Raw genomic sequence first — 13,852 nt, 5'->3', positions numbered from 1 at the left:
AGTAAAGCTTCACAGAACACACTTGCGATGCAGAAGAGAGAGACATAGGCTTGAGCCCTAGATTGGGAAGACCCCCTGGAGAAGGAAGTGGCAACCCACTCCAGTATCTTTGCCTGGGAAATCCCAGGGACAGAGGAGCCTGGAGAGCTACAGCTATGGGGTCGCCAAGAGTCAGATATAACTTAGTAACTAGACAACAACAAAGCATAATTACAACATACTTTAATAAGGTCTCTGATAGCAGTTCTAGGGAGACTTAAAAAATCTATATCCTATCTTTGAACATTCACTCATCTACTCACTAACTCATTCACTAGATAGATAAACAGTAAGTAAATAGAATTCTCACTTTCCTAAGAAGAGCAAGTAGGAGAAAAATGTTCTCTAGAAGCAACTCATGAACACAAACACCTGGAGTGACAGTTACCACAAAAAAAATGTTTTTTAAACATGGTATCAAATCTGCATAATGTGGTATCAAAAAAGTACTGAAATGTATACACTATCTTTTTTTTTAAGAGTCTGTGCTTGGGAGTCAGACTGAGCATCAAACACTCAGTTTACTACTTATTTTGCTGAGTTAGTTTAGGCAAGTAGCTTAAAACTCAATCTCAATTTTCTCATCTGTAAAATGGGAATAATGCTCACCTTGAATGGAATTTTTAAGAATTAAAACATAAATTGCCTTACCAAATTATTGTTATCCTGCCTGTCAAGTAATCTTTACAAAATATATGCAAGTAACATAAAAATTGTGCTGATAACTAAAAGACATTCAAATTTGATCAAGTGGGCATCATATTACTATCAAAATTTATTGTAAAATTCATGCAGTTAAACTCTCCAAAATAAAAGTATACTCCTTTGAAAATTTTTTTAGTGTACTAATCATGGCACAAGTCCTTTTACTCTCTTCAGGCAGCAACGTTCTAAGAATCCACTGTGTACCAGTTGCTATGTGGAGAGAAAAATGAACCCTGTATTTAAGGAGTTTAAAATACAAGTGAAAATACAAGTGAGAACTGTTCTTTGTAGGAAGAAAGCAAATATATTCTTGTAGAGTTGAGCACGAACAAAGATATCAGAGATGAATGCCACAAAAGGAGCTCAACTTGAAGCAGGTAAATTTAGTGGTCAGAACAAAACAAGATTAACCAGGAAAAACTTCCATAAAGAGATGCTGTACAGAGTAACACATCCTTTTCATGCTGATTATCTTAACAAGGTTTAGTACATGTGATTATTTTTCAGTCTTCTGAGTTTAAATTGTTCAGGTAGCCATAAGGTCTGAAAACAGACAAATATACATAAGCAGTTTATTCATCTTCTATGATACGTTCAGTGTTCCTCACCAGCAGTTCATGGTTCAATAAGCAAATTTGCAATGAACATGCACTACCAAAGGGCACTCCCATCAGTCCTAGTACATTTGTTTACAATGTGCTGTCCCAGATGACTCAGGTTTAATTTTCACTTAATAAGCTTGCGCCTTTTCTCCTTTGCCTTTTGCTTCTCTTCTCAGCTATTTGTAAGGCCTCCTCAGACAACCATTTTGCCTTCTTGCATTTCTTTTCCTTGGGGATGGTTTTGATTATCACCTCCTGTACAATGTCACGAACCTCTGTTCATAGTTCTTCAGGCACTCTATCAAATCTAATCTATCAAATCTATTTGTCACTGCCACTGTATAATCATAAGGGATTTGATTTAGGTCATACCTGAATGGCCCTACTTTCTTTAAGTCTGAATTTGGCAATAAGGAGTTCATGATCTGAGCCACAGTCAGCTCCTGGTCTTGCTTTTGCTGACTGTATAGAGCTTCTCCACCTTTGCCTGCAAAAAATATAATCAATCTAATCTCAGTATTGACCATCTGGCCCTATCCATGTGTAGGGTCATCTCTTGTGTTGTTGGAAAAGGGTGTTAGCTACAACCGGTGAAATCTCTTGGCAAAACTCTGTTAGCCTTTGCCCTGCTTCATTTTGTACTCCAAAGCCTAACTTGTCTATTACTCCAGGTATCTTTAACCTCCTACTTTTGCATTCCAGTCCCCTATGATGAAAAGGACATCTTTTTTTGGTGTTAGTTTTAGAAGGTCTTATAGGTCTTCATGGAACCGTTCAACTTCAGCTTCTTCAGCATTAGTGGTCAGGACATAGACTTGGATTACTGATATTGTAATGAATTTTGATTATTGAATGGTTTGCCTTGGAAAAGAACAGAGATCATTTTGTCATTTTTAAGACTGCATCCAAGTACTGTATTTTGGGCTCTTTTGCTGACTATGAGAGCTACTCCATTTCTTCTGAGGGATTCTTGTCCACAGTAGTAGATATAATAGTCATCTGAATTAAATTAGCCCACTACAGTCCATTTTAGTTCACTGATTCCTAAAATGCCGATCTTCACTCTTGCCATCTCCTGTTTGATCACTTCCAATTTGCCTTGATTCATGGACCTAACATTCCAGGTTCCTATGCAATACTGTTCTTTATAGCATCGGACTTTACTTTCACCACCAGACACATCCACAGCTGGGCGTTGTTTCTGCTTTGACTCAGCTTCTTCATTCCTTCTGGAGCTATTTTTCCACTCTTCTCTAGTAGCATATTGGGCACCTACTGACCTGGGGATTTCATCTTTCTGTGTCATATTTTTTTGCCTTTTCATACTGTTCATGGGGTTCTCAAGGCAAGAATACTGAAGTGGTTTGCCAGTCCCTTTTCCAGTGGAACACATTTAGCATATCCTAGAAGAAGTAATCAAGGGAGCTCAATCTACTGGAAATACTATGTAGTCTCTGTTTCCAGACTTTGTGGTCACTGGTATTTTTTATAAGATTCACCTACTGTCAGTCTTATAAACATTTTTGCCGTTTATATTATACCAAGAAAAAAATGAATACTAAAAATGAGATAATGGGAAAAAAAAAGTTTTCTTTTGCTTCCAAATGATTCTACCCCAGAACATTTTGCTGAAGTGATTTTAATCTATAGATGAAACACTCTTTAAATGATACTCAGAATACATTACAAACTTGGTTTTAAAATAGATTTGAGTTTCTACAACAGGACTCACTCACAGTGATGCCAGAACACAATGCGTAAGTGTAATAGTTAGGTGATGCCTTCTTAATTGTTCAAGGGGATAAAGATCTTCTTCAAATATGGATGGAAATTAATCTCTAAGAGTTATTCTCCTTTATAGACTACAATATTATTGTCAGTTTCATATACTTTTACTTTATAAAGAACTCCCACAGGAAGAAATTTCTGGAGGTTTTCCCAGATATATACGGCTACATTTTCTGTTGTGCTGGAGAAGAAAAGGAAAGAAGGTCAAAAGACAAATAAGTGAAACTTCATGTTTAATATCTACAGAGAATAAAAATTCTAGTTTTAAAAGATACCATTACACTAAAAAAAAAAAAGTCACACAATAATCAAGTAAAATCTTAAAATCAATTCTTCTTTCTTACTATTTATATAAAGTAAAACAGTCACTTACCTCACAATGTCTGCAAAATACGGCACATCTAGATCCAGATTCTTATGATCAAGGGGCTTCATAATCGCCTCCTATAGACAAAACAAAGAAAAAAATATCACTGATTCCATTTATTAATCATATTTCAAAGTGTCCTACCTTTGCCTCTAAATCTTACCTTATCATCTCGTCACTAACTCATTACTTGCAAGAACTTTGTGTCATACAAAACAATCTCAGAAAGTTTAAACTTGTAAAATAAAAAAAGGCCTAGCTCTCCATAATGGCTGGATATCTTCATTACTGAACGCAGAGAGGTAAGAAACCAAAAAGTAGAGAATTCACTGGTTCTTTCTCCTAACAAGCCTCTGTGATTCAGAATTTAGTTTAACACTTCTTGAATTCTGTCCAAAATGTTACCACAAATACTTTTCTCTAACAGTCTCACCTTCAGCACAATGCCACAATATAGTTAGGACACATCTTCAATGAGTACTACATTTTATAAAGCAGATTAAGACTGAAATTATGTAAGGTGTTCTGAGTTTCTGCCATAAGGAGTAATTTAACAATGATCTTGGGCTCTTAGAAAGAAAACTAAAAACATGTAAAGACTGGCTTCTTAATACTTATATATATTATACACAGCATTTTTCTTTGTCAATGGCAAGAACTGTAATTGCCTTATTCTTTGTAAACTTTCCCTGGTGGCTCAGATGGTAAAAGTGTCTGCTTGCAATGCAGGAGGACCTGGGTTCGATCCCTGGGTTGGGAAGATCTCCTGGAGAAGCAAATGGCAACCCACTCCAGTACTCTTGCCTGGAAAATTCCACGGATGGAGAAGCCTGGTAGGCTACAGTCCATGGGGTCGCAAAGAGTTGGACACAACTGAGCAACTTCTTTCACTTCACTTTTTGTAAACTTTTACTTTTAGCTATTGTAAAATACCTAAGCAATCTTAAAAATTTAATAAACTAGTGAATATAACAAAAAAGAAATAGACTCACAGATGAAGAAAACTAGTGGTTACCAGTGGGGAGAGAGAAGGGAGGAAGGGTATAAAAGGGTAGAGGATTAAGAGGTATGAACTATTACATATAAAATAAGCTATAAGGACATACTGTACAACATGAGGAATACAGTCAATATTTTATAACAACTATAAATGGAGTATAACCTTTAAAAATTGTCAATCACTATACTGTACACCCATAACATATAATACTATAAATCAACTATACTTCAATTAAAAAAAAAGAATTTGTGGAACAATCTAAGTTTCCATATGGTACGGTTCTAAGAAGGGTACACGAATAATAACAATAACAATCATTTTCTGAGAAAAATCATAATCATATAAAAAGAGTAAGTCCTAAACCAAACAAACTTTAAAATAAATGATATCCACCTGGATATCAAGAAAATAAATCCTTGTTTAATCTTTGTTTTAACTGAAAACTCCTGTTCAGATCCCAACTTTTCCATTGAGACCTCTTCTACAGGGCTCTTTCTAATCTGACTCAGTATGAATTAAGCCACTTTTACTAACATAAAAATAAAGTATGTGGTATGCAGCGTCCTTCAGGTACACAAAGATGGGAAAAAAGTGCAGAGAATTTCTCCTCTGGTATTTCGCTGTATGCCTGCCTAGGGTGTTTCTTATAAACCTTCGTGTATATATATTTATTTTATGTCACCGGTGTATGCAAGGACGTTGTCTTTATAGCTTTCTTAAAGTACTTTGAGCACAGCACTGTTCGCTCACTCACTCATTCTCCTATTCATTTATTCAACCAACACTCATTTAACACTTAGTGTTCTTTACCTGCTATAAAGTCATGTGAGCACGCTGTGGCTAAGAGCTATGCCTCATTCATCATTGGATTCCTAGTGCTCAGCTCAAAGACTGACACAAAGCAGGCAAACTTGTTAAATATATGGAAGATAGGCAACATGAAAAAAGTAATGATTATTCATAACAACATTTTTAATTAAACAAATGTCAAATTTTAAAACAAAAGTATGGGGCAAAGCTGAAGCAAAACAAACAGGTGAAATGATGGCATAACAAAAACAAAGCTAGATGGAAGGAAATCTAATTCCCAACTTTGCAAAGGATTAATTACATGACCGAGGGCAAGCAGGGGAGGTTAACTATTCAGTATCTCTCAATCTCAGTCAAAGGAAGGAAGAAGCTGGCATAGATAGCCTCTGCAGTCTCTTATAATCCAAGAATTCTGTAACGATATAAGCAGTAAATCTTTTACTGGAAACCTTCTTTTTTGGTATCCCTATCATCAACTGCCCCAGTGAATTTATAGTAAAGCTAGATTGAATAAAACAGGATAGTATTAAAATCTGTGATTAAAGATGTAAGGAAAATTCACCGATTTCAGGAATAGAAAGCTTCAAGGATAAAGCTGTGTCCTGAAAGAAGGGTAGAATTTGTTAAACAGAGGAAATCAGGAAATGTCAACAAGGAAGACAAGATGAGCACACTACATTCATTCCTATCATTGTAATACAACCTGACTAATTTCCATTCAGTCACCCCAACACCTTCAGAGAACACTGAGAGAAGTTCCTCCAACTATTAATACTGCCCCATTCCCACACCCAATTCCACTTGCCAGGTCACAGGACCTCTGATGACACTTGGCTGGGGAAGTGAAAAGGGGGCCATCAAATATTATATTCAGAAGACAGCACAAAATAGCATCCAGCATGCCATTACCTGCATATACTCTTTGAGGTCAGTCAAATTCATGACCATTCCTGTAACAGGATCAATCTAAAGAATAAACAAAGGCAAGTATTACTATAGCATGCTCTTCATATTTTAACTTCTGGCAAATTATTAAAGGCTGCAACACGTGCAGAAACTGGTCCCACATTGCCTTCATCCCCGAGACAATCCATCTCAGCATGGAAACACCAACTACTCGAGGCTTCCTTTCCACTGCACTGCCGTTCTACCTGTCCACATACAGCAAATGATGGATGATGCTTTGGGAGAGGAAAGGCCTGAAATGGCAGCAGCTCACTGTACACAAAGACCAACAATGAAGCAACACGAATCTGAATAGAATTTTTCAACACAGAATCCATCACTTTGGCTGAAAGAGGGCCCAGGAATCTGCACAAACCACAGACATGATCAGCACGTACCTCTCCATGTACTGTCACCACAACTATGGGGAAGAAAACAAAATAAAAAACCAACATGACTTTCAACAGATTAACATCCAAACACAAGTGAGCAACATAAATTAGGTGTTAGATCTCTATTCTACAAAGCTGTATTTTCCCCCCACAACGTCTGTTCTTTCAGTTAAGATCTTTTTATCAACTAATGCAATTCGACCATGGCAGAGGAACTTAAAGAGTGCTTAGCCAAGGCCAAAAAGGGCATAAATTTTGCTTATGATGTACTTGGAAGGAATCTCTACTTCAAGATGCTGCTTAATCACTGCCTATAAAAGTAGAAAATGTACAGGAAGAAATCCAACTACACAGTGAGCTATTCCAAGTACCTTCCTGAGCAAGCAAACTACTACCGGGCCTAAAGTTCTTGTCCCTTTACTCATAAAAATGTAAACACAGCATATAGCAATGATTTGTAGATTAACAAGTACTTTTGAAAAAATGTGTACCTGTGGCCAATTCACGTGGATGTACAGCAAAAACCATCATAATGTTGTCAAGTAATTCTTCTCCCATTAAAATTGATTTTTAAAAAGTGAAACTTTTGAAAGATCTTGATGATCAGAGTGCTTTGCAAATTTATGACTTTACACATTTCTTTCAGTTTCATAGAAACACCATTAGGTATGTGATAAGTGAGCAAACAGAATGAGAGATACAGATCAAGTAAGAGACAGTAACTACACGTGAAAGCCCAATATTCTGACATCTCTTCTGGTCTTTTCACTCCACCATATTATTTGCTGTGATACTCTATGGCTTACACGGATATTTTTTTACATCATCTGTATCTCAATAAATAAGTCTCTTGTCCTTGCATAAATTAATTACCTCCTTGGAACACTGCTGTCAAAGTTTTAGACCCAACCTATTTTCCTGTCATATTGCGTATCTTGAGCCAATATTCTCTTTTTGTCAGTCATTACTTACACAGTGAATACAATCTAATTTTAACACTGATCTCAGCAATACCTAATTAGAAGAAAACATGGTGCCAAAAGAATGTCATGTACTGGAAGGCCAAGGAAAAAATTATTTAAACCACTCTCTGTTTTGAACTATAACTTAAGATACATCCAACTAAGGCAATAGATCTTTTCATTTTGAACTTTCATTTACTTTGTCATTCAAGACTCAAAGCATTCATGCTCCGTCCATAAAGTTTCTTACTCATTAAGACCATAGTTACTGAACAGTCATTCATCATTATTGAAAGGGCTAAAATTTCACCAGTTTTTCTCTCACCTTTATAATTGTGCCCATGGCCATTTGGGTTGTTGCACTTCCCAAATAATTTCAAGTTTTCTTCATTACTAAGAGATTTGCTGACAAAAAAAAAAAAAAAAAAGAAGTCAACATGAGACAAGTTCTGATACCTTCTCTGTTCCCTATACTTACTGTTTGCTCTAGCCTTTGAAAAACTTCACAACTTATTATTCTTTAGCTCATCAAATAGAGTTTAAATCCATTGGATTTCATTACTTAATTTTACGTCAGGAACCACAATGTGTTCCCTAATTAGACTACCATACCATACAAGTTAGCATAAATAAATTCAACATCCTTGTTCCACAGCAAGATTTCAAAAACTGATCTGCTGAAGATCCTTCCATTTTTCAACTCAACATTTACTGAATACAGTTAAGTCCCCTACATATGAAAAGTACCATTCTGAATTCTGAGAGTGTGTTCTTAAGTCCAAAGTTTGTCAAGGTACCCAACTAACATAAACAGCTATATAGTTCTGTACTGTAATAGGTTTAGAAGACTTTTCATACAAGTAATACATAAAAAACACAAAAAATACAACATTTGTAATCTTACAGTATAATACCTTGAAAAGTATAGTAGTATAGTACAACAGCTGGCATATAGGGTCTAGCATCAAGTGAACAGGCAAAAAGAACTACTGAATCGAAGAGGGAGTTCAGTTTAGCTCAGTTGCTCAGTCGTGTCCGACCTTTTGCAACCCCAGACTGCAGCACGCCAGGCCTCCCTGTCCCTCACCAACTCTCGGAGTTTACGCAAACTCATGTCCATTGACTCAGTGATGCCATCCAACCATCTCATCCTCTGTCGTCCCCTTCTCCTCCCGCCTTCAATCTTTCCCAGCATTAGGGTCTTTTCAAATGAGTCAGTTCTTAGCATCAGGTGGCCAAGGTATTGGGAGTGTCAGCTTCAGCATTAGTCCTTCCAGTGAATATTCAGGACTGATTTCCTTAGAGGAGATGGAAAATGGTAGAGCTGAAGGATCATCAACAATAGGAGACAGAGAGCAAGCTGCAACTTCACTTATGCCTGACGCTGATGGCACAGGTTCTGGTTCCTTGCTGGAGCCAGATGTGTGTTCGCATCTTTGAAAAGTACACAACTTGAAGGTTTGTATAATAGGGACTTAACTGCACCTACTACATACTAGGCATACTAGGCTGAATGAAGCAATGGTACATGGTAACTTAAATACAAAAGATGATTAGCCTCAAGTAGCTTGAAATCTTATTCCTCCCGGTTTGGGGGCAAATGGATACACACGTATGTATGGCTGACTCCCTTCACTGTTTACCTGAGACTACAATATTGTTAATAGACTATACCCCATCAGAAAATAAGTTTTTCAAAAATCTGAAAAAAAAACTCATTCCTCCTAAAAAATAATTACATGACCTAGTACATCTCTTTAAAATCTTGCTTTATTTCTCCTCAACTATTACCTACTGAAAATCCCACCAATCCATTGAGGGGTATTCAAACCCGGGTAAACTTTAAAATTACAATACTCAGCTATTGTTCCAGGCAGAGAACCATTTTCTTAATAGATTTTTGCACCTATACTTGTCCAATCAACCGTGCACTTTCAGTGAGGCCTTACCACTCTCATACCTTTGAGTTTCCTAATAAATAACCCCTTTCTTTTTGAGGTTCTATTACTTTCCTTTCTCCTGCTCACCTACTTCTTACATTTAGAGTGCTACTGTTCACAAAGTTTTTGCACAAAATTATCTCACTGTACCTGCCACAAAACTGACCAGTTTGTACATTCCAGACAGAAAACTTGTGACAGGTCTTGATCACTGCCGCATCCTTGCTGCCTAGCACCAAGACCTAATAACAAATACCGGTCCAGTGAATGAATGGATGGGTGAATCCTGTTAGGTAGAAACTATCCTCATCTTATAGAACAAGAAACACATGTTCAGACAGCGGAGCTTGATAGTGAGTGGCAACACCCTCCTCAAAATCAACTCTTCAGTGCAATCAAGCAGTCTGAGTGCTCTGCATTCAAACCCCAACTGTGCTTCTTATCTTCAGGAAAGTGAACATCCAGGTTCATTTTCTGTTCAGTAAAATTGGACAAAACTCGCGCTGCTGTAACAGTATTAGCGAAGGCAGATGACGCTCTTGATACATTATAGTAGCTAACACGTACTGAAGGAGAAGGCAATGGCACCCCACTCCAGTACTCTTGCCTGGAAAATTCCATGGACGGAGGAACCTAGTAGGCTACAATCCATGGGGTCTCTAAGAGTCAGACACGACTGAGCAACTTCACTTTCACTTTTCCCTTGCATGCACTGGAGAAGGAAATGGCAACCCACTCCAGTGTTCTTGCCTGGAGAATCCCAGGGACGGCGGAGCCTGGTGGGCTGCCGTCTATGGGGTCGCACAGAGTTGGACACAACTGAAGCGACTTAGCAGCAGCAGCAACACGTACTGAGTGTTTAGGGCTTCCCAGGTGGTACTGCTGCTGCTGCTAAGTCGCGTCAGTTGTGTCCGACTCTGTGCGACCCCATAGACGGCAGCCCACCAGGCTCCGCCGTCCCTGGGATTCTCCAGGCAAGAATATTGGAGTGGACTGCCATTTCCTTCTCCAGTGCATGAAAGGGAAAAGTCAAAGTGAAGTCGCTCAGTCGTGTCCGACTCTTCGCGACCCCATAGGCTGCAGCCTACCAGGCTCCTCCGTCCATGGGGTTTCCCAGGCAAGAGTACTGGAGTGGGGTGCCATTGCCTTCTCCGCCCAGGTGGTACTAGTGGTAAAGAATCCCCTGCCAATGCAGGAGACCCAGGTTCGAGCCCTGGGTCGGGAAGATCCCCTGGAGACGTGCATCGCAACCCACTCCAGTACTGTTGCCTGGAGAATCCCCATGGACAGAGGAGCCTGAGCTGAAGAACATCACAGGGACCCCGGGAGCCCGGTCAATTCCAGTAGCCACTGCTGTGACGCCAACAACAAAGCATGGCGGCCAAAGGAGGCCGCAGCCCCGCTCCTCCCACACCCGGGCCCTCGCCCCGGGGCTCGACGGCCCTGTCCCCACCACCTGTGCAGGGCGCACCCCACCTGTGGAGGCGGTGGGTCGCGCTGAAGGAGACGAGGCGGGACACTCGCGCCCGCCTGGGAGGGCCCGACCCTGCCCCGTCCATGACTCTACAAACCCACGGCCCGGTCAACGTCTTAACCCCTCGGCCCGCCGCCAGCCTGGGATGGGCGGAGCCCCCTTCCGCGGCGGCGCAACGCGGCAGGCGCCCGGCTGACGCTCTCTCTTCCTCACGCTGAGGCTGGGCTCCCTCTGCCGGCCGGAGGCCGTAATAGACGCCCCTTGTGTGTGCCAAGTCGCTTCAGTCTTGTCCGACTCTCTGCGACGCTATGGACCTCAGCTTGCCAGGCTCCTCTGTCCATGGGATTCTCTAGGCAAAGATAGTGGAGTGGGTTGCCATGCCCTCCTCCAGGGGATCTTCCCGACTCAGGGATCAAACCAGCCTCTTTTATGTCTCCTGCATTGGCAAGTGTGTTCTTTACCATTTTACCACTAGCGCCACCTGGGAAGCTCTAACCGAGGTCCCTTACCATCCTCATCTCTTAGGATAGCAAGCACTCAGAAAGGCGGGCGTGCCTCAGAGCGATAGAATAAGGTGGTTGAGGGCTTAGTGTCCTTCATTGTTACCTCTGCTCAATGAGGTCCTTCCTACTCCCTTCTGGAAAGCCCTGGGTTACAGTTGAAACCTCCAGTTGCTGCTTATTCTGAGATGAGTCCCAGGACCACCCTGAATATAGTTTAAAGTGAGCAAAATTTGAGGGCACGTGGGGAATCACGCGGCTTACAGAAATACTACCTTTGGACTATTTGTAATGATTCATACTAAGGAGACCGCTCAAGCTGTCCTTATCATCCACATGCATTCATGGAGCCATTTATCACTATAGGTTGCCACAATGCAAGCACATTCACTTGAGAACATACACACACATTACCAATTCTCTGTCCATTGTAGACACCTCCAGAGTGAAAAGATCTTGTTTTCTTGCATCTACTCAAACTGCTTCCAGTTCCCAGTATGCACCAGGTCATGTCTCCTCAATTCATTCTTTCATTAAATAGTTACCTATTAAATAGTCATCTACTGTGACTGGCACTGTCCCAGGCACTGGAAAGGATGGGTAAAATCATGGGCGTGGCAGAAATTAAATCCTCAGTGATGGTTTCTCTCAAATGCCTCCTGACTCCAGCTATATATGCTCTTTGTTCTGCATTAAATTATTAATATGCAGCAAATATTCCTCACATGTTTTCAAATATTTTTCTCCTTTCCCCCATTGGAAAGGTTGGAAAGAGTTGGAAAAAAATAACTTTAAATAATTATAAACCAGATATTTTTGAGATAGAGATTCACACTCTAGTTCAGTCCTCTCACTTTACAGATAAGAAAACACAGACCCAGATAAGTGAATTACTTATCCAAGATCACTTATAATATAAACGTTTTCCAGCTGTTGACTGCATGGGAGATAAACACTCTAACCTCTAACACCGCTTGTTCTGAATACAGTTTAAGGAATCAAAACAAAAGGTAAAATGGTAGAAAGAATTTCTGAGAAGTTACTTTACTTATTTGCTTTAGTAAAATATGTTGCTGTATTTGCAGAGTTTTTGCTCTATTTTATTAAAGCTAATTCTATATGAAGACACTCATCAAATTCACCCTCAAATTCACTGGGGCACAAGCCCCTGTGGTGAATTTTTATTGTATTCAAACACAACTGTATTCATCCTGTTACAAATTGAATTGTGTCCTCCTCAAAGTTAAATGTGTTGATGTCTCAACCCTCAGTACCTCAGAATATATCTTTATTTGAAAATAGTCTGCAGAAGTAATAAGGTCACTAGGGTGCCCCCTAATCCTTTTTCCCTTCACTTGTATACCACATACTTCTTTCCCTGAGTCTTTGGACACTGGCTAGTTATGAGCTGAACTTATAGAAAGGAAGAGGCCCTGCCTGGACTTTGAGCCTCAGTCATTCTCTGCTGTGCTTCGTCACTCAGTCGGTCTGACTCTTTGCAACCCCGTGGACTGTCCTCCAGGCTCCGCTGTCCATGGGGATTCTCCAGACAAGAATATTGGAGTGGGTTGCCATGCCCTCCTCCAGAGGATCTTCCCAACCCAGGGTCAAACCCAGGTCTCCTGTACTGCAGGCAGATTCTTTACCATCTGAGACACCAGGGAAGCCCAAGAATACTGGAGTGGGCCTATCCCTTTTCCAGGGGATCTTCCTGACCCAGGAATTGAACCGGGATCTCTTGCCTTGCAGGTGGATGCTTTACCAGCTAAGCTACCAGGAAAGCCCCAAGCCTAAGTCATATGCTCATTCCATTTCCAGAACTTTGTGCACTGGTTTACCAGCCGTACACACTTAGATTATAAAATGTTGTTGATCCTGTTTTGTCTTCTCCTTTGAGAACTGTGTTGATGGCAGGTCCAAGGCAGAATCCAGGCATCTTTGGATCAAAATCTTATTTTTATACTGCTAATCTTTATATGTTTGAGATTCACTCTTTGTGTAGTAGGACAGAGTAAAGGTTTATAAACAGAAGAAAGACATGATCAGATATATCTGTGTACCTCCCAGATGTCAACTGTAGTCTTCACCCTTCAGATCCAAATAAGATCTGGATAAAACTTCCATGTTTTGTCTGGGGGAGTACAATGCCTTTCAAAGACTCCTGTGAATATCAAGGGGTTTATGTTCTTATGGTTATCTCAGCCTCTAAGCGCCTACATCTGCTGTATTAGTTCTGTTTAGGCATCTTCTTGCCATTCTGTACCTACTGCTGTTGTTCTGTATCTCACCAACCCAGACACAAAACCTAGAACTTTTATTTCATTGCCA

The 13,852-nt window shown here is 40.1% G+C and overlaps 1 protein-coding gene across 10 annotated transcripts in view; it reads right to left on the bottom strand.

The window, feature by feature from the left end:
• The window catches only part of PTS (6-pyruvoyltetrahydropterin synthase), a 32,808-nt gene extending 21,615 nt beyond the window's left edge, over positions 1-11,193 (bottom strand). For 9 of the 10 annotated variants that reach the window (XM_081543439.1, XM_081543436.1, XM_081543438.1 and 6 more), the window contains exons 1-5: positions 11,027-11,193; positions 7,936-8,015; positions 6,655-6,677; positions 6,221-6,277; positions 3,508-3,578 (exon numbers count right to left, since the gene is read on the bottom strand). In XM_081543439.1, coding sequence (XP_081399565.1) covers positions 3,508-3,578; positions 6,221-6,277; positions 6,655-6,677; positions 7,936-8,015; positions 11,027-11,109 — 314 coding nt within the window. In that variant the 5' untranslated portion in view covers positions 11,110-11,193. Of the gene's footprint in view, positions 1-207; positions 3,316-3,507; positions 3,579-6,220; positions 6,278-6,654; positions 6,678-7,935; positions 8,016-11,026 lie in introns of those variants that run through there. The other variant, XM_081543432.1, reaches the window with a different exon arrangement.
• Between the last annotated feature and the right edge of the window lie 2,659 nt (positions 11,194-13,852).

This window comes from Giraffa tippelskirchi, chromosome 11 (genome assembly GCF_054371585.1).
Source record: "Giraffa tippelskirchi isolate mGirTip1 chromosome 11, T2T-mGirTip1v1.2.pri, whole genome shotgun sequence".
Lineage (NCBI taxonomy): Eukaryota > Metazoa > Chordata > Mammalia > Artiodactyla > Giraffidae > Giraffa > Giraffa tippelskirchi.
This window is presented reverse-complemented; position numbering and strand designations above follow the sequence as displayed.